Source organism: Prionailurus viverrinus, chromosome B2 (assembly GCF_022837055.1).
Source record: "Prionailurus viverrinus isolate Anna chromosome B2, UM_Priviv_1.0, whole genome shotgun sequence".
Taxonomy (NCBI): Eukaryota; Metazoa; Chordata; class Mammalia; order Carnivora; family Felidae; genus Prionailurus; species Prionailurus viverrinus.
Genome location: NC_062565.1, coordinates 53573502 through 53595324, shown reverse-complemented (window position 1 = coordinate 53595324; position 21823 = coordinate 53573502). Strand labels below are relative to the sequence as shown.

At 36.2% G+C, this 21823-nt stretch overlaps 1 protein-coding gene across 4 annotated transcripts in view; it reads left to right on the top strand.

Moving 5' to 3' along the window:
- COL21A1 (collagen type XXI alpha 1 chain) overlaps nucleotides 1-21823 on the top strand; it is a 185264-nt gene that overhangs the window by 27809 nt on the left and 135632 nt on the right. For 3 of the 4 annotated variants that reach the window (XM_047859716.1, XM_047859712.1, XM_047859714.1), the window contains exon 2: nucleotides 20566-20691. In XM_047859716.1, coding sequence (XP_047715672.1) covers nucleotides 20604-20691 — 88 coding nt within the window. In that variant the 5' untranslated portion in view covers nucleotides 20566-20603. Of the gene's footprint in view, nucleotides 1-19346; nucleotides 19475-20565; nucleotides 20692-21823 lie in introns of all 4 variants that reach the window. The other variant, XM_047859713.1, reaches the window with a different exon arrangement.

Genomic DNA, 21823 nt, shown 5'->3' with positions numbered 1-21823 from the left:
ATAAAATGAATCCAAGATTTAAAAAGTGTGAAGTAGTAAATACCAGTTCAGAAATCCCAGACAGATGTGTTCAATATATTATATTCAACACAAAGAGAGGAGACATAAAACCTACTCCAAGAATTAAAAGGCATTTCAAGAATTTATGCAATAGGCCCTCATTTCACACAAGGTAAACAGGTACTATTTTAAAGTGGTGCTCATGTGATGGGAACTACAGAGTACTTACTGTATATTGGGTATTTTCTCTGCAATGGAAATGAATGAGGGACGTGTTTTATTTCCATCTAAGTGGGAGCTGTTCCTTGTAGATGTACTGCAGTGACTACCCACGTAGTGGTCTCATTATGGAGTTAAGGAAAAGCCCATGACTTTAAGAAGTGTTGGGAAGTGTATTAAGAACAAAATAATGATATGGTTAACAACTTCCATGAAGTTACTCATGATGGTTTCTTACACTTTATTTTTACAAAGTGAACTACTTTTATGCCTTGGAGTAATGTTAGAGACCAGTTAGGAGTAGAAGACCCCTGAATGTTCATATTCATCAAGTATGTTTTCTCTGCTTTGAAAGCAAAGTACTTTAGAAAAGTTTGAGGACCTTCCTGATATTTTATATCAAGCTAGTGTTGTGTTAAGTGTTTTAATGCATTCCTCTTTGAAGAAAAAGGTAGTAAGTTGTGTTCAGATAGTTTTATCATACAGATGAAGGAATGGGTTATCTTCTCAGTTGGGGACGTAGAATTTTTAATAGCGTGTTTCACGTGTCACAGTATGTGAAATGCTTGAGCCTCCATGATCACATGTAGTCCTCATGACATTGATATTTAATAGAGTGGGCTTCCGATCTCTGTACACATGTTGTGGCTTGCAGCTGTCAGAGGGGCCCGGTGACGAGGAGAATTGTGCATCTGCAGCTTTGCAGAGCTGGGGCTGGAGTGGGATTGTGTCTTACTACGTGTTAAAGAGTGGGTGGAGCTGTTTTGAGGTTCCTAGGATATCTTCTATCTGTGGATAGAAGCCTTCTTTGTGCTTAAGCCATGGGCTGACAACTGTAGGTTGCTTCTAGAGCAATAACATTAAACCTTCTCCCAGGTAAGGGGGGCAGTATGTTAGATTGGGGAGAACATTGCTTTGGGAACCACTGGACCTTGGTGCTGATATTGGCTCTGTCATTGCATTTGAAATTGGGTTAGAATATTTAAGCTCACTGAGCTCCAGCTTTTTTTTTTAATTTTTAAAAAATTTTTAATGTTCATTCATTTTTGAAAGAGGGAGAGAGAGAGAGAGACAGAGCATCAATGTGGGAGGGGCAGAAAGAGAGAAGGAGACACAGAATCTGAAGCAAGCCCCAGACTCTGAGCTGTCAGGACAGAGCCTGATGCAGGGCTTGAAATCACGAGCCATGAGATCATGACCCGAGCCGAAACTGGACACTTAACACCGACTGAGCCACCCAGGTACCCCACTGAGCTCCAGCTTCTTATCTGTTGGTAAGAACAGACAGTGAAACAGGGTTGGAAGGACTTTCTGGTACCTTTCAGTCAATAAGTCCATTTTTCTTAAGGGCCATTCCCTTTATTTTTCTTTTAGTAGGAAGTGTCTTATTTGTTGATGGCATTTAATGCATGCTATACTGAGTCTCAGAGAAAAGTCAATCCTTAGTTGTCACTGCTATGGAGCCCACAGTTGGGCTGGATTTCTGTTCTAATCTGGTGATTGAGTTAACTGAGATAAAAGCTTGACTTAATTGGTAGTTTGGCTTCAGATGACCAAATAGTGGGACTCTACCAAATTATGTCTTCTGTTTACTGGCCAAATTATTCAGACAGAGGATACCATTCAGCAAAACTCGTAACATGTCCTTTCGTAGAAATCTTATTTTAATTAAAAAGCTAACATCATACTTCTATCACATTTGAGAATATTTTGAAACTTGATATATTTCTTCTTATTTTGAAACTTGATATATTTTATAATTACCACTAAACTCTACACTTAAAAAGTTTCTTAAAAATATGGACTGGCCACATTTTTTTTTATAAGAATTCACACATTTGAAGAATATGCATATCACTGAAGTTGCTTTGGAAAATGTAATTAGGACTTACCTTATAAATATACAAATTTATTTTCTCATGTACTTGATTTTCAGAAAGAAATGACTGATTCATCTTGTTATTTAAATATGAAGAATGTTGAGTCAGAGGTCCTCGAATTTTTTCATTGTTTCTTTAAAAAATACAAATGTGTAGAAAAATGCAGCTTAGTCCTCATGTGTTAAGTTTTTCCCTGAGTAAAAAGACACATGTTAAGAAAAGTATAGCTCTAAGACTCTACAGGTGGTTAGGGACAGGAATTGAACTGGAATCTTGCCATGGTCAGAGGCATTGAATAATGCTGACATAGTATTGGCTGTATATAACTATTGAGGCTCTCACATCTGTGTGAGGCTGACTGTAATCAAGAGGTCTGTTGATGATTCCAATGGGTATTACTTGGATAACAGAATAGAGCAGGGGAGAGGACGGGTTTCTCAGCATTTCTTTGAGTCATCCTAGTGTGGATTGGGCTTTGAATGACATCCTTGGCCAAAAAGAAATTTATGTGTGTGCGAATAGGGGATGGATATCTTTTTGTTGTTTTTCCTTTTGGTTCTATCACCTTTTGGCTCTACTCGGTTCACAATTTCAAAGCTAAAATATGGATTTTCTAAAAATAAGCTCTTCTCCAAAAACAATATTGTTGGTCTTCTGTGTGGGGTTGGATGGTCTCTGGACTGGTTTGGTTAGTTGGTTGGTTGGAACATAGCTACTAGGGTAGCAGTAGGTCCTGTGTGCCAGTTGACTTTTAGTGTTCCACAATGGCAGTCTGTACACTTTGTCCTAGCCAATCGTTCCACTGTTGTGTGACCCCAAAGGAAGTCATCTCAGAAAATGCAGATGAATTAGCATCACTCTATCGTTGTGAAAAAAAAATACCTTACAGTGGTGGGTGAGCCATCAATGTAATTAACTGATTGCCTATAATATGTAAAGCATAGTGTGGCTTAGGGAAATTGGTGGTTTTAAACTCTGTGTCTGGGAACTCGCTAGTCAGGCAACTAAGAGATACACATTTGCACGTGAATGTATATTACCTTACAGGAAAGTGATGGATGCCTGCTTAAAATTTGCATGTAATCTATAGTATTTAGGACAGAATGGGGAATTCTTTTCAACTAGAGCAATCCGTTGTTTTTCCACTCATGTATGCATTGTATTATATATATGTATTATATATATATTATATTATACATATTATATATGTATGTATTTTATATATATATTATATATAGTTTTTTTAAATAAATTTAAGGAGGAGTGAAAAAAATTACTGAGTTTTGACTTCTTATAATGTGTGAGAGGCTTTATAAGGTGCTTTTATGCCATTTCATTTAGCATTCACAATAACCCTTCAAGGTACATAGGATAGACTTCTCACTTTAAAAGAAGAGGACAGTAAGATTCTGAGAGATGAAGAAACTTGTTTTAAGTCACACAGTAAGTGTAAGTAAGTAAGTGGTAGCTGAAGGATTTAAATCTCTTTAAGTAAAAGCCTATGATCTTTTAGCAGTCTGTGCAGGAAATTACAGAAATGCCTAGATATGGACAAATCTTCAGAAATGTTTCCATCTTGATCTACAGGTAATTGCACTGCCAGGTCAGGATGGTGGACACTTCTGCACATTGAGGTTGTGGAACAGGAATGGGGGGCCCCAAGAGAGTACAGGTGTAGTTTAAGTAGCAGCACCACTCTTTGAAAACTAGAAATCTGGATTAAGTGAACATGTAGGAGGAGGGATAGTGGCCACCCAAACTCCTAGAATCACTTAATGTCATACAAGTGTTTATGCCCAGTTCTTTACTGGCAAAGAACATGTCTCTGTGAACTGAAAGCTGGTAGGAAACAAGGCTGACATTCAGCAATGGATGTCTGTGTATAGGTATCTATCCCCCATTTAATGAGTTTCTAATATATGATCGCACTCTGAAACACCTTTTGGTGGAGGAAGATGGACATGTATATAAGCAGTTGTTACATCAAAGGTTCTCTGAAGTTCTGATGTGAGGCAGAATCCTACGTCCCTCTGAGAGTGGGAAAGATGTCATTATGGAAGGTAGCACACAGATTGTGATGTTTAGCAGGAGTGGATAATTCTTGAATGTTAGGTGGGGACTAAATCATGAAAGGGCTTATTTGAGGAGGGCTAGAGCTGAGTCCTGAAGGCAATAGGAAGCCATTAAGGGATTTTAATATTGTTAAATTTAAAAATTTAATTAAATATTAAAAAATTAGAGAATATTTTAAACATAGATAATATAAACACCAATGAACCCATCACTCATGTTTATTTCAGATATTTCTGTATTAAAATTTTTTAAAAATATTTGTTTATTTTTGAGATAGGACAGAGTGCAAATGGGCGAGGGGTAGAGAGAGAGGGAGACACAGAATCTGAAGCAGGCTCCAGGTTCTAAGCTGTCAGCACACACCTTGACATGGCTTGAACCCATGAACCGCGAGATCATGACCTGAGCCACCCAGGTGCCCCAGTCCTGTATTTTTTTAAGTAATAAAATTTCAGATAAACAGCTAGAGATCTGTCTTCATGCCTTTCATTTCTTCAAGCCCAGAAATGATTGCTGTTTGAAGGTTGCTGTGTTATTCCCAGGTATATATTTGTACTTACTCTATACTTATGTACCCCCAAACAACATATATTGTTATTGTGTAAAGTTTAACATTTATGTAGATGGCATCATACTGTTTATTTCCTCTGGGAACTTACTGTTTTCACTTATATTGGCACACATAGCCCTAGAACATCCATTTTTACTGTCTTGAAATAAGTGTTCACCCTCTTATTGATGGACAATTAGGCCGTTTCCGTTTTTTTCTGGTTACACATAATGCTGCAGTGATATATATGTCTCCTTGATAAATCTACTTTTGTACATAGGTATATTTTTCACAGGGTACTCCTTGAAATAAAATCATGAGATTATAGCATATGCTTTTTTCAACTTTACTAAGCATTGTAAATTGCTCTTCAAAATAGCTGTACTAGTGTATTCTCATTTTTAGGAGTATGAATTGCTATTTTCCTATATCTCTTTAATTTTTGTTAACATTTTTATGGGTGTGAATAGTATTTTGTTCTATTTTGTATTTTTCAATTATGAAGATTGCTCATATTTTCATTATAGACATCTAGGATTCCTCTTGAGTGTCTCATTCACAATCTTTACCTATTGTCTTATTGGATTATTTCTATTTTTTCTTCTGAATGTAGGCATCAATATCCAAGGCATCAATATTTGGTTGGAAGTGCACCTGGCAGATATTTTATTGCAGGTTAGGTTTGTCTTTTAACTTTATGATGTCATTTGTTATGAAAATATAAATTTCCTCCTTATCTGTTGTTAAGAGGGTATCCTATATATTCTTCTAAGCGTTTTGAAGTTTTGTTTTATACATTTAGGTCTTTAATCCATCTGTACTTGGCTTTGGTATATGGTGTCACTAGGGGTACAATTTTATCTATAATTCCCCTCCCCCATATGATTGCTAGTTATCATAGAACATTTATTCAATAGTCCATCTCTTCAGAACTCACTTGTAATGCTACTTCTCTTTTGTAACAATTTCTTATATGTAGGTAGATTTGTTTCTAGGGCCATAATTTATTGATACCCACTGTTTTGGACTAAACTTTTGTCAATACTGAGTCTTTATAAATATTGTAGTTTTAAAATAAAATTTGATATCTGGTAGTATAAATCTATTCCTCCGTATTTTTCTTCCTCAAATTGGCTACTTTTGGCCTATTTCCCCCTCATTTGATTTTTTTTATCAACTTTTCAACTTGTACACCCACAATCAAACACAAAACACGAGGGTTTTGATGAGAATTACATTAAATGTTTAGATTAATTTGAGGGAAAATCTGTTACCTTTTTGATATTAAGTCCTGTCATGAACACATTTATTTTCCCTATATTTAAAACTTTTTGTCCTTCAATTATAGTTTTGTTCTAGTCTCCCTAGACATGCCATTATTTTTACTGCCATTGTGAATGATCTCAGAATGTAATTTTTGAAATTTTTTGCTGCTAGAGTAAATGGAATGGTATTTGATTTTTAAAAGTGTAGTTTTATATGCAGCATCTTTCTTAAAATATGTTATTGTTAATTATTTTAATGTAGATTTTTAAATCTAGATATTTTCCCTAAGAATATTGGTAATTTTATTCATTTCTCAATCTTATACCTTATTTTTGTCATCTTCTTAGATAGTGTTTATTACAGAGCTAAATAAAAGTGGTGATTGCAGCATCCTTGTATTATTTCTGGCTTTATTCAAGGAGAATTCTTCTAACATTTCACCATTAATTATTATGTTTACAAAGATTTTTGGTTTTATCATAATAAAAAACTTTTTACTTTCATATAGTAAATAGTATTGTGTATTTCAAGGTAATGAGTGTGTGTTGAAATTATCAAATATTTCTTCTGCATCTATTTCACTAGTTTGGATGGGTATGGAATGATAAAGCCCCAGCCTCTGAATATGGTGGTGGGTTTAGAGCAAATAGATAGATCCTTGGGGATTTTGTTATTAGTTGTGAGAGGGGATGGACAGAAAACAGCTTTTGCAAGACACACATGATGCTGATTTAGGATAGCTGGGTAAATGGTAGGGTCATTTCTTGAATAGGGAATAGAGAATAGCCATTTTTTACGAGTAGATTTTGAGCTCACTTTAAGATTTGTTGAAACGGAGATGTATATTGGTTGTTTAAAAGTTGATGTTCTGCAGAGTTTTGAATATAATTATTTAAAAGTCGACTTTTGGGGCACCTGGGTGACTCAGTCGATTAAGCATCTGACTTCTGGTCAGCTTATGATCTCGTGGTTTGTGGGTTCTAGCCCCCGTATCGGGCTCTCTGCTGTCAGCACAGAGCCTGCTTTGGATCCTCTGTCTACTTCTTTGTCTGCCCCCACGCTCTCAAAAATAAATAAATAAAAAAATAGAAATGGACTCTTGAATGCAAGAGTTAAGTATGCCCTGGAGATAAACATTTGTGGTGTGGTGATATCAAAGTGGAAGCTAAAGCTGTAGGGGAGGATGAAGTTCTTCAATGGAGAGTGTGAAGAATTAGAAAAGCAGAGGCTCTGGCTAAACCCCAGGAACCTAATCACATAAAGGTTAGTATAGGAGGGACTCTAAGAGAAGTCTGAGAATAAGTCACTCCTAGGGAACGTGGTGTCAAGGAAGAGTTAGGGGAAAAATTTCAATAAAAAGAAAAAGCCATCTATATAAGCCAAATGCAGGGGAGGTTAAGAGAGATGGTTAGAAAGAGTTGACTTAATTTGGCCCTTAGGAAATCACTGGTGCCTTAAACAGGAGTGCTTGAGTCAGACACTGGATTGTAGTGGGATCACGCTTTAGCAGGAAGTGAGGGATTGGAGGGAAAAAAATGAAGAACTCTTTCTCTCATGAAGCTTGGCAATGAAGGCAAGGAGAGAATGGAACATGCAAGTAAAAGAATCAAGGGAAGCATAATCTGTTAAGAACTAGTTGTAAGTTTCCCAGTTGCGGAATTATCATATGAATGACGCATAGGAGGTTAAGCTTTAGTTGAATGTGATTGTGGGATAGTTACTGGATGTTGGGAAAAGCTGATCAAGGTTGTATGACTGGACAGTTTGAATTCAGAGTTGATCAGGTATATGTTTGCTTGCCTTTTGGCTCTTGTTGTGTCTAAAGGGCTTGAGATCACGCAAAAGAAATCCATATGAAACAAATTCAAAGGCTAGAGCTAATCCTTGTAGAACAGTGAGGTCCTTAAAGAAGGGTAAAACCTTTAGTAAGTGTAAAACATAATTTAAATGTTTAAATGTAAAATGTTTAAAATATTTTAAAGATATTACTATAAAACATAAATACTTTGATGCCTTCTTTGGCTTAACAGCCATATGCCAATAATCAGCTGGATCTCTAGTTTGGAAAAAAATAATCTAAAAAAAACCCCAAAAACAAACGTAGCCTTGCCTGTTTGGAATCGGATGTTGGGTCTATTTTGGTTATCATGATTCAGTAAATGCTATTAAACCCACAGACTCTGCTAGTCTGGAATAGAGGAAGTTCTTGTCCCTGTTCTTGCTCCAACATTAGAATCAAAAGACAACCATATTCTAGATTCTGTTTATTCTGGCACAACTTAGTTCATTGGATTTGTTTCCAATTTAAATGATATCTTTGCCAGGTGAAGTTGGCAACAATTAAAGAAATTAAAAATACATGTTTAATCTAATGAGATCCTTTCCGTGTATTTAGCTATCATTTGAAAATTACTTTATGATAGTATGGATAAATTTTTCAAGTTGCCAAATTTATTTTTATAGTTGAAATTAGCCAAAATTGCCAACTTAAGTTGGGCTGCAACAAACCAATTCAGGGTTTCCATGGAAACATGATTTCATCCCATCTATGAAAACCCATTTTGTTTTTTCTTCTTTATCATGGAACTTGAATCTCTACAATGTTTTTCCTGTGATTTCCTGCTCCAAGAAAAAGAAAACAGGTTTCCAATTAGACAAATATTCACATTTGCCCATTAAAGTTTAACCCCAAGGGACATTTTCATTTAGGGAGATAAACAATGGTCATAGACTACAATCTTTCCTATTTAGTTATGACAATGACTATGTGTTTTTGTTATTTTTGTTTTGTATTTTTAAATACTTTGGCCAACCTCCAGTCACAATTATTCCAAGTTATGTTAAAATTACTTCATACTTCTAATATTCTTGTTACTGAGTGTGTAGCTGATGTAAAAATCTTCAGCCAAAGAGCTGTGACATTCTTCTTCATTTTTATTTTCTCTCCATGCCTACCCCAAAGCCTGACACAAACTGGTTCTCAATAAGTATGTATTGAGTCCATGATGCCACAAATATTTCATTGCCTTCTGTGGGCTTAGAATTATTAAGGGCTCTGTGGAATTCAAAAGACATATATAAGATACTTTCCTGTTTGTGACTGGGCATCTAGTGAGGGTAAAGGATGAAATGTAAGTCCTTGCTGCTATTTAACCTCACACAAGCCAGACCTTTGCTATATCATTTAATCTTTATAAGAGTCCTAGAAGGGCTGTGGTATCATACTCATTTTTCAGATGAAAAAACTATGGCTCAGCAAGAGTTGAGAACTTCCCAGTGATTAGTGACCATGGTTTGAATCCTTGTCTTGCATGGACAAGTACACTTACTCGCTGGGGAGACCATTCTTCTACACATAAATCCATTAGTGAAGTAGTTGATGTGATTGGTTGTGAGGAGTTTGGACAAGGAAGAGTTATGTGGATGAGAACAATCAATAATATAAATGAAAGCTCTCTGTACTACATGATGAACTTCTGTAAATCTCCCCAACACTATGTGTTTGTTTCTTATCCAGTGAAATAAAATGTCTTGGCTCTTAAACTTGTTTCTTAAATGTCTGTGATTTGGTTTTTTTAATCATTTTTCTTAAGTTTATTTATTATTATTTTTTTAATAATTTTTTTTAACATTTATTTATTTTTGAGACAGAGAGAGACAGAGCATGAATGGGGGAGGGTCAGAGAGAGAGAGGGAGACACAGAATCTGAAACAGGCTCCAGGCTCTGAGCTGTCAGCACAGAGCCTGATGCGGGGCTTGAACTCACGGACCGGGAGATCATGACCTGAGCTGAAGTCGGACGCTCAACCGACTGAGCCACCCAGGCGCCCCTTAAGTTTACTTATTTTGAGAGAGAGACAGAGAGAGTGATGGGAGAGGGGAGAGAGAGAATCCCAAATAGGTCCAGTGCTGTCAGCGTGGAGCCTCATGTGGGACTTGAACCCAGAAACTGTGAAATCATGACCTGAGCTGAAACCAAGAGTCAGATGCTTAACCAACTAAGCCAACCAGGTGCCCCTATGATTATTTTTTTAAAGCAGGTTACACAATGGTGTAATTATACTTTTGTTAAAAACAAAACAAAACATCAAGACTTCATGTAAATTGATTTTGCTGATTATCACAGACTGACTGGTCAACCTTTTTCTTTTCATGGAAAAGAAAACCAAGTCCCAGGGAGCAGTCCCAGCTGATTTCTTCCTTTCTCTCTTGCTTAAATTCATATGATATAGCAGAATCAGGCCTAATACAATCTTGCAAAACCCAGTCTAATATTTTCTAAGCCACATAATGCTTGCACTCCTTGATTTTTAGCAGATAGATACACGTCATTAATGGATAAAAATAGTTCTAATAATTTTTGAGAATATAATTTTCTCCTGCTTCGCTAAGCTATTACAGAAACATCTTACTGTGGAAACCATGCATTTCACATCCTGTACAAAATATTCTTAAAGATCACTGAGAACTTTAAGTATATTATTAAATTAGATGATAATGATGCTTTGTATCTATCCTTTGCCTGTTTTTTGGTACCTTTTTCTTGGCGATATTTTGTTTCTTTGTCAATGACTCTAAATTTTACTTTTTACCCAGGTTTTCTCTTGTTAGACAGGTCTAATACATGTGTCCTAATTTCCTGTCTGACCTTTAGGAGCATTAGTGATCCTTGCCTAGATCCATTATTTCATGAGAGATTGCAAAATGTCATTTTCTTTTTTTTATTTTTTATTTTGAGAGAGAGAATGAGAATGCACAAGTTAGGGAGAGGGGTCAGGGTGGGGGAGACAGAGAGGGAGAGGGAAAGGGAAAGAGAATCTCAAGCAGGCTCCATGCTCAGTGCAGAGCCTCGCGTGGGGGGTTGATCCTACACCCCTGGGATCACAACTTGAGCCAAAATTAAGAGTCGATTGCTCAACTGACAGAGCCATCCAGGTGCCTTGCAAAATGTGATTTTCTAATTCTGTTATTCTCCTGTCATTTATTAACTGTTGCTTCATCAACTGTTTTATTACCCTGAAGTATCACAGATGTAGGAAAAGAAAATTCTTGTCTTTCTTTACTTGTATACTAGCAACCTCCAAAGGTGACCTATGGTGTTTTTTGTATTTATCATTATGAACTCATAGGTTTATCAAATTGTTATGCTTCATTCCACTGTATTATTATTTTTAACGATCAGATGCTTTCATTGCTACCCAGTAGGAGCCCCTCAATTTAGTTCTCTGGTCCTTTTGATCTAATCCCAGTAGTTTTTGAGACTTCCTTGTTGTAATGACAAGATTTCTGTCGTTATAGATCTGGAATCTGCTGTTTTCCCAAAGAGCCCTGGTTCCTTTTAATGGAAAATGGTATTTAGAAACCATAATTGGGATGAACATAAAATGTTCATTTCCACCTATTTCCTTTACCTTGGCTCCTCTTTTGTTTATACCATATATTTTGTATTTATTATCCCATATTGCTGTTTAACTTTGCATATGGTTATGTTTTATTTTCTAAGTAGGCAGACAGGGGACATGCATGACTAGAACTCACACCTCATGACTTGTTATCCAGCATTCTTTTTGGTGTAACATGGATGAATTGGAAGATTAAGTTGCTGGAGAATAATTTGACCTGAGTTAGATGTTGAAAAATTTTCTTAGCTATCTCTTTGGAAATTGATGTCTTTACCTTTATAATAATTTGTTTCAAAAGCTAGAGGTGAATTAAAAGAATTAAAATTAGGCTAATATATGTTAATATAAGAGGAATTTACGGATAGAAAAAAGGGCTACATTTTAAGCATAGCTTAAATTACCGATAGAATCCTATGGCCTGATTTCAGTGGATTTGCTGGCATAGGCAAATAAAATATACTGTGCTCCATGTTCCTTGGCTGTCTTTTACTGGCCTCAGTTTGAATGCCTGCACAGATGTGTGTATTTTGTTGCTTGAGTATTCAGAAGCTCCTATGGCCAGATGGAGTTTTAAACCACTCCACCAAACTACAGACAACCCAGTTACTGCACTTCACTTTGTCTTGTGTGGGTTTAATGGATGCTGTGTAATGTACAAATGAATTGCGAAAGTAGTCACCCACTCTGCAGCAGGAAGGTAAACTCTGCAAGGTATAACATAATATCTTTGAATTTGTTAGTCTGTCTGTGAAATGGGGATTTATAATTACTCATCTGCCCTACCACACTAGATTGTTGTTTAGAGAAATATAACTAATGCCATTTTTTAGATATCCACAAATTGTTACACACAATCAAGGTAGCATTGATTAGTTATTTATTTTGGGGGGGCTTGCTTGGATCTGTGAAATGGCAAATGTTATAACCATAGTTCTGTTGTTTTAATGATAACTCAGACTCTAGACCAAACTCTACATACATCCATATGTATATAGGTGAATTATTTCTTAATTTGTTTTCTGGTTTGCCAGCATTTTGCCCTTTTAAACTCTATCTGTCCCACTTAATGCTTCTTTCTATAATAACGTCAGAAATCTAGAACACAATAGATGTGTGTGTGTATGTGTGCATGAAAGTGTGAGGACTGCCATTTGTTTCTCCACCTTTTCCTGTTTTACAACGTAGTTTAAAGGCAGAGCCTATAAATAAGCCTGAGTGTTAGTGTCCCAGGAGGGGACTATTTTTAGTCTTCAGTTTTATGTGAAGGTTTTATAGCCGAGCACAGCAACCAGATTTTGAGATGGCATCTTTCCTGACAGTCCCTTATTTTGAAAGCTTGTATTACATTCCTGATGGCTCCTCCTGCTGATTCCCATGCCTTTACCACTGACCCACTGCAAGAAACATTAACTGCAAGGAGACGAGAGACACAGAATTTGCTTTCATTTGTATCCACTGTTCTCACAAATTTACTCACAAGTAGTTACTTTGATTTTAATAAAATGTTAGGGACTGTGACAGTGAAATGTGATACAACACAGAGGGTAAAGAAATGGAAGAGAAGTGAAAAGTAAAAAAGGATAATAATTGATCAGTTGATCTTTGTCTTGCTTTCTCTGAGAATCAAGTGTTAAAATTTATAGAGCTCTTGGGGTGCCTGGGTGGCTCAGTCGGTTAAGCATCCAACTCTTGATTTTTGTCTCAGGTCGTGCTCTCAAGGTTCGCGAGTTCAAACCCTGTGTTGGGCTCTGTGCTGACAGTGTGGATCCTGTTTGAGATTCTCTCTCTGCCCCTCTTCCCACTTGTGTGCACACACCTGCATGTGCTCTCTCAATAAATAAGCTTTAAAGCTCTTTGATTTGGGAAGTGGGATGATATACTAAATGTGAGAAAAACTTGGTCATGATGCACCTATCCTTAAAACCCTCCATTGGATTCACTTGGCATTTAGGGAAGACAGTACTAAATTTAACATACTGCCTGTAGGCCTTGGTACGTCATTTTAGTCCTGCCATTTTTTCTCTTGCTCTTACACTCATGCTTCACTGACCTTTGTTCTGTTCATAGAACAAACCAAACTTCTCCATCTGCAAAAGGGAAGGTTTATCCTCAGTTCCTGGCAAGGTTGGCTCCTTAACATTACTCAGCTGTCAGCTCAAATGGCATCTTTCTAGAGGCCTGTTTGGACTTCTAAATCTACAAGAGCCCTTCCTCTCCTGGCCCCAAGTTACATGTTACTATTTGTATTTCTTCACAGCATTTACCATTATGTGAAATTATCTCACTAAGTTACTTCTTTAGCCTCTGGAACAGGAACTGCATGAAAACAGATCCCTTATCTAGTTTGGTCGCTGCTGAATTCCCAGACCTATCTGTCACATAATAGGCACTTATTAACTGTTTATTGTTGAATGAAAATAGTCAAGAATTCTAGGTGAGAGAACCTGAGTTTAAGTGTTGGGTCTGTTGTTGATGAGAGCTCATGTGACAGGCAAGCCATGGTACCTAAGCAAACCTTATTTTCTTCAACACTTCCCAAGATTAAATGAAGTGCTGTAGCCTCAACCATTGTAAACTACACATTTTCATTATCACAAGAATGTGAGGTCAGAGAATATGGATCATTATTTCTGTAGTTGAAAGGAAGATTATGGATCATCAATTTCCTTTTCTTTTTTGAACATTATGGGAAAGATATTAAGGTAAAGTTAGTGGCAGTGTTAAATCTATACCCTGGATTACATGGTGTGCATTTAGCCTAATGCATATCCACATTAACAGGTGAACTCAGTTTAATTCCTGCATTCTGCTGGATCAAGAATTATTCCTATAGCATTAAAAGGTTAAATGTTTCCAAGACATTTCAAGACATTGTTTCCAGGATTTTCCATGTTTAAGAGTGGCATATGACCACTTTTGAGTAGCAAATTTTGAGACATTTTTGATTGAAGAGATTCTCTGAGTAATGCTTTCCAATTTGGAGTTGCTAGCTAACTTCTCTACCAGGGGAATAGGAACTTTAGGAGTTTAAATTTTTTTTCCTGGGGCGCCTGGGTGGCGCAGTCGGTTAAGCGTCCGACTTCAGCCAGGTCACAATCTCGCAGTCCGTGAGTTCGAGCCCCACGTCAGGCTCTGGGCTGATGGCTCAGAGCCTGGAGCCTATTTCTGATTCTGTGTCTTCCTCTCTCTCTGCCCCTCCCCCGTTCATGCTCTGTCTCTCTCTGTCCCAAAAATAAATAAACGTTGAAAAAAAAATAATTTTTTTCCTTATTTATCATTTTTTGTATTACCTTACATCAGAATTTCTAGAACTTTGGCATACAGTAGCATATGGATATGGGAAACTTTTTATTTTTAATGTTTGTTCCCTTGCTCTATAGTCTGAAGCTAGTGGGTAGGGCTAGGGCATCCATATGTTTAACAGACTCCCCAGGTGATTGACGTACATGCTAACAGGGGATATGTCTCAGTTTATATGCATTGCACTTAAGCATATGTACAATGAAATAGTTATAAAACATTTATGAAACATTCCAGTTATGTTTGTTATGTTTCAAAGGCTAAATAATATGACTGTAACATGTATTTAATGCCCTTTTTATATCATCTACTTTAATAGCTGTCTATCTAGAATTGAATAAAATTAGACAATTAACTTTAGCCCAGGAATTCTGAAGGAATTAGATACTACATAAAAATAGTAAAGATGATTTTGGTAGAGGAGCAGAATAACTTCACTTTGATGCTTTTGGGGTGGAAGCCAGTCAATATTTATTAGCATAACTTATTACCATAAAATAGTACATCCTGGTGATGACTCACCAAAAATGCTTCTCATTGACATTTTTCGACCTTTATAGCTTTTTGTCCAGAGGGGCCAGCCTAATTTGAAAAATGACAGTGATGATGTTGGATTGTTTCTCACCAAGGTATAATTTATATACAACAAATTATATAATTATCCAGCCATACGTTTAATGGGCTTAGATAAATTTATACACCAGAATAACATCACTGTAAGTGTAGATGTTTCTATGACCCAGTCAGTTTACTTATGCCACTTTCCAATTGAATTCTTTTTTTTTTTAAGTGTTTTTATGAATTTATTTTTGAGAGAGAGAGAGTTCAAGAGAGAAGGAACAAAGAGAATTCCAAGACCACTCAGAGCCCAGTGTGGGTCTTGATCTCATGAACCGTGAGATCATGACCTGAGCCAAAATCAAGAGTCATACACTTACCCGACTGAGCCAACCAGGTGCCCCTCCAGTTGAATTCTTTCATCTAAGTCAAATGTTTCCTGATTTCTAGAACCATGGGTAGGTTTTGTGATTTAGGACTTCGCATAACTGGAATCATGCTTTATGTATTCTTTTGTGTTTGACTTTTTTCATTACACAGAACAAATCTAAAATTTGTTCATGTGTTGGTTATAACAATAGTTCACTTTATTTTCATTGCTGTGTGTTATTTCCTTATGTGAATATACCACACAACTTGTTTGTTTGTTCTCATGTTGATAGCACTTGAGTTACTTTTAGTTTGGGACAGTTATGAATAAAACTATAAACATCCTTAAAGTTTTTTTGTAGGCACATGTTTTCATTTCTTTAGGTTTTATACCCAGCAGAGGAATTGTTGGTCATAGTTTAACTTTTCTAAGAGACTGAACCTAACAGTTCTCTAAAGTGGTTATTTCATTTTCCACTCTCACCAACAATGTATGAGTTCCAATTTCTCCACATAGTCTCAAAAAAACATTTGATACTGTCAATTTTAAATTTTAGCTATTTTAGGGGGTGTGAAATGTTACTTTATTGTTTTTAACCTTTATTTCCCTGATGACTAATGATGAGTTCTATTTAATAGGTTTATTGGCCATTTCTGTATCTATGTAATGTATCTGTTCAAGAATTTTACCCGTTATTAAAAAAAATGGATTGTTTTCCTTTTTTTAAAAATGTTTCTTTTTGAGAGAAAGAGAGAGAGAGACAGAGAATATGCAGGGGAGGGGCAGAAAGTGAGGGAGTGAGGGAGACAGATGATCGATGTGGGGCTTGAACTCAGAACTGTGAGATCATGACCTGAACTGCAGTCAGATGCTTAACTGACTGAGCCACCCAGGCACCCCAGATTATTTTCCCTTTTAGTGTTGATTTTTAGGGTTTTTTTGCCAGTAAATTATTTTATTTTTAAAGAATATTTTTATTTTTATTTGTTGAACTATGATTGACACAAATATCTTGTTAGTTTTAGGTGTATCACAGTGATTCAATATTATACATTATAAAATGATCCTCACAATAAGTGTAGCTACCATCTGTCACCAGACATGGTTATTACTGTACTACTGACTATATTTCCTGTGTTGTTATATCCTCATGACTTACTCATTTTGTAACTGGAAGTTTGTACCTCTTAATCCTCTTCTCCTGTTACCCCAGCCCTTCAACCCCACCCCTGTATGGCTGTCAGCAGTTTGCTTCCTATGTCTCTCAGTCTATTTCTGTTTTCTTTATTTGTTTTGTTTCTTATATTCCACATATGAAGGAAATAATATGGTATTTGTCTTGTTCTGACTGACTTATTTCACCTAGCATAATATACTGTAGGTCCATCCAAGTCATCACAGATGGCAAGATTTTATTTTATTTTTTCATGGCTGAGTAATACTGTAGAAGTTTAAAAAATGTATGTATTCTGGATATGGGTCACTTTTCTTGAGTATTGTGAATAGTGTCTTAAGGGTGTTTTTTGAGGAACAGAAGTGTTTATTTTGGCAAAATCGAATGTATCCATGTTTAAAGTTGCTAGTAGTTTTTGTGTCCTAAGAAAATTTGCCTAATCCTGAGGTCATGAAAATATTCTCTTAAGTTTTCTTTTAGAAGCTTTATAGTTTTAGCTTTTACATTTAGGTCTATGCTTTATCTAATTTTTGTATGCAGGATGAGATGGTTCATTTTATTGTGTTTGTCCAGTTGATCCAGCACCATTTAGTGAAGAGACTCTTATTCACTTACCTTGACACTTTTATTGAAAATCAATTGACCACGTAAGTGTGGATCTGTTTTTTTTTAAGTAATTTTTTTAATGTTTATTTATTTTTGAGAGAGACAGAGTATGAGCAAGAGAGGACAGAGAGAGAGAGAGAGAGAGGTATACAGAATCAGAAGCAGGATCCAGGCTCTGAGCTGTCAGCACAAAGCCTGACATGGGGCTTGAACCCATGAACTGTGAGATGACCTGAGCTGAAGTCAGACGCTTAACCAACTGAGACGTGTGGGTCTGTTTTTGAACTCTACTGGGTTCCATTCTGTATGGTTATCCTTATACCGAGAGCACACTTTCTTGATTATTGGAGCTTTATAGTAAGTCAGAATCAAGTAGTATAAATTCTCTTAATTTTGTTCTTCTTAATCAAGATGGTTCTTTGTTGAAAATTGTTCTCCATTTAAGATGGTTTTTCTAATTCAAAATCATTTGAATTTTATATAATTTTAGAATAAGTTCATCACTTTCTTTTAAAAATATGCTGGAATTTTAATTGGGATTGTGTTGAATTTATAGGTCAGTTTAAGAAGGATGGACATGTAACCAAGACTGAGTCTTTTAATTGATGAATATAGATTCTTTATTTGCTTTTTTTAATTGCTCTCAACAATGTATTATATTTTTTAGGGTAGAGGTCTTTCACATTTTTCATTAGGTTTAGGATGCTTCTGATACTATTAAATAGAGTATTACATTTCCCCTTTCCCCCCAGTTTTATTGCTAGTATATAAACTTAAACCCTAATACCCTTGTTTCTTGTGGCCTTGCCAAATTGACATATTCAACTAATGTCTTGGTAGATTTCAAAAAGTTTTCTATGGAAAAATCATATCTATAAATACAGTTTTATTTCTTTATAGGCTTTATATCTTTTATTTTCATTTTGAGTATGACAGTGGCTAGGACTTCCTGTACGGTTTTGAATAGAAGTATATTCACATTTTGAATAGAAGTGAGAAGAATGTATATTATGCTGCTGTTAGGTGTTCTGTAAATGTCAGTGAGGTGAAGTTGGTTGATATTTTTGAAACCTGTACAATCATTAATTTTTTTGTCTAATTCAATGATTATTGAAATGTGAGCATTAAAATGTCACATTTTTATTTGAATTAAAAAAAAATTTTAATGTTTATTTTTTTTGAGAGAGAGCACGAGAGTGAACAGGGGAGGGGCAGAGAGAGAGAGGGAGACACAGAATCTGAAGCAGGTTCCAGTCTCTGAGCTGTCAACACAGAGCCCGATGCAGGGCTTGAATTCATGGACTGCAAGATCATGACCTGAGCCGAAGTTGGCCGCTTAACTGACTGAGCCACCCAGGCGCCCCTGAATTATTTTTTGACATATTTTTCATGGCAAGCATTTCAGTTTGTATCTTTTTTTAACGTTTCCATCTCTCTTTTGAAATTTCCCATATTTTTGCCCATTGTTATTTGTCTTACTCATTAGATCCTTTAACATATTTATGATAGCCATTTTACATCATCTCTGGATGTGCTTATACTGAGTATTTTAATCCTGATCAAAAATCAGATTTTTCTTGCTTCTTCTCACATCTTGCGAGACCCTTGGGAAATTTCTTTCAGCTTGTCAGTATGATTTCCAGCCTTTTGTATTTACAATTTCTGTTTTTCTCTCTCGTCCTTTCTTTGGCTTTCTGCTTTTTTTTTTAAGCTTATTTATTTTGAGACAGAGAGAGAGAGAGAGAGCGCGCGAGAGAGAGAGCGCGCGCGCAGGAGAGCAAGAGAATCCCAAGCAGACTCCGCACTGTCAGCACACAACTCCATGTGGGGCTGGAACCCATGAACTGTGCGATCATGACCTGAGCCTCAGTTAGATACTTAACTGACTGAGTAACCCAGGTGTCCCAGCTTTCTGCTTTTTGAATTCTCTTTCTTTCTCCACTGTAGGTAAGAACTGGCATGTCTCCAAGGGATTTCTGTTGAGTTCTGTTGCTTCTTCCCCCACCACCCCCCCTTCAGCATGCCAAAGATTTGCATTTGAGGAATTCCCTGGATACCTGAACAGGGAGAGGAAGGTAGATCTCTCTTGTTCCGTGTTGTTCTCAATTTTCTCTGTAGTATTTGTCTGTTCCATGTACTCTGTTAAGACTCATGGGCAAGTATTGCTGACTAGGGGCATACTCTTTCTGTGTCTGGGACCCTCCTGAAGAGGATTCCCTTTCTGCTAGGGATGAAATCAGCCCAGAATCTCTTCTATCGTATAAAGGATTGCTAACTTTTGAAATTTTACTCATTTAAGTTTCTTTAAATCCTGTCTTTCCCAGTGGGTATAAAAGACTATAGTTGTGTAGTTTATCTGGCGTTGGTGGGAATGATAGTGTCTTGCAACTTTCCACATTCTAACCAGAAGTGAAGTCCTTGGACTAACTTAGAAGACGTATTAAGGTCATATAACTGAGTGTTTATGAATCAAATAAAATAGCTCTTAATGCTCAAAAAAATTAAAATCCGCTTGCTTTATTATGTAAATATTGTTACCAGATGCCCTTTAAGTGTTTCTTAAATGCAAATCCATTTTTAAAAGAAAAATGTTTGCTCCCAGTGAGATAATACAAAGAATGTGTTAAGGCTCTACAGGCTATGCTGGAAGGAGGAATTCTAGTAAATATTTTGAGCAAAGCCCAAAGTTTTAGAAAAGTTTATACCTTTTCAAGATAGTTATGAATTAAAAGACTTACAGTTTTCCTCAGCTCCTATTCATTGTCCTCTTGCATAACATATTTAGAATATGGTTATTTCTGGGGTGCCTGGGTGGCTCAGTGAGTTAAGCATCAGACTTCAGCTCAGGTCATGATCTAGCAGTTCACGAGTTCAAGCCCCACGTCAGATTCTGTGTTGAGAGTTTGGAACCTGGAGCCTGCTTCGGATTCTGTGTCTCCCTCTCTCTCTCTCTGCCCCTTCCCTGCTCATGTTCTCTCTCTAAAAAATAAATAAACATTAAAAAATATGGCTATTTTGGACATGTAAATTATTCTAAGGTTACTAAAAACTGTACTCCAGCTGGATATTACAATGAAAAAATCTAGACTTATAATAATGACTAGCTATTTGTCTTTATTTTTCTAATATAGTTAACTTTCCTTTTTTTTTCTCTCTCTTTTTTTAGGAATCCTAAAACCAAAATATTAGAACCAAAGAAGAAACATGGCTCACCATAATATGTTTCTTTGGATAGTTTTGGTCCTGCTTCTTCAGAATTCTGTATTAGCTGAAGATGGAGAAATAAGATCAAGTAAGAACTATCAGCATTTTTGTTATCAACAAATCGATTGTAGAAATCAAATTAGTGGAGCTCAAGCAATTCTTTTAAGGACCTTATTCTTATTGTCTTTAATGTTGTAATGCCCTAAAATAAAATGAATTGCTGTGTTACGTATTAGCTGAGAGGAAAAACTTCTATCAGAGGTAATTTTGAGAAAATTCTGTGGTAATTGTTTATTTTACCCATCAGGCTTTGGAATAAATGGTCTCATATTGAGTTCATGCTCAGCCATTTATGAGGTTAGTGATGTGAAGATGAAGTATCTACCTCATAGGATGATTATCAGGACCATCCTATGAAGTTACCTTATAGAGATAATGAGATAATCCACGTAAACAGGATAATGCATTTTAATGGCTTAGCACAGTGACATTTGAGTAAATGGTGATTATTATTCTGATTGCCTGTAGGAAAGCTTGGATTAGAGAAGGAGGGTTATATTAATCGCTGTTCTGCTACCCAGGCCATTATTTATAGATATCATGCTTTAAAAAAAAAAAACTTTGCTTATAATCATATTTGAAAACTCGTAGACACCCTACTATAAATTAATTATGGTTTCTCTAACACTTAAATCATATGGTTTGACAACTTGCTAAAAATTTATTAAAACAATAATAAATTTAATGTTTATATAACACTTTTATAGGTTAATCAACCCAAGCACTATAGAAGGTAGATATGCTTTGGTTTTTTGGGTGGGAAAAGAGATACAGCAAAATTTAAGGGGCTTACCTAATGTCACACAGCTGATTAGTGCCATAACTAGTATTAGAACTATGCCTTTGCTCTTTAGTCCATTTTTTTCCCCCCGGTGACACTGGTAATTTCATCTCTCTAAGGAAGAAGTCTCTTGGAGTGGTATTTTGCCTAGCTTTTATAAACGGCAATACTTGCTTTTGTACCCATGTTCTTGGCTCACCTGGCAGTTGTGAAATATATGCTCCGTGGCTCTGGAAAGGGGTATGAAGGGCCAAGAACAACCTGGTTAGAGTTTATAAATACTGAATCAAGTGGCACACAAACACTAGCAGGTCTAGACAATGAGTCTCATAGCATTGAGGAAGGACAACTCTAAAGAACTCTGTAAACATAACTTGCC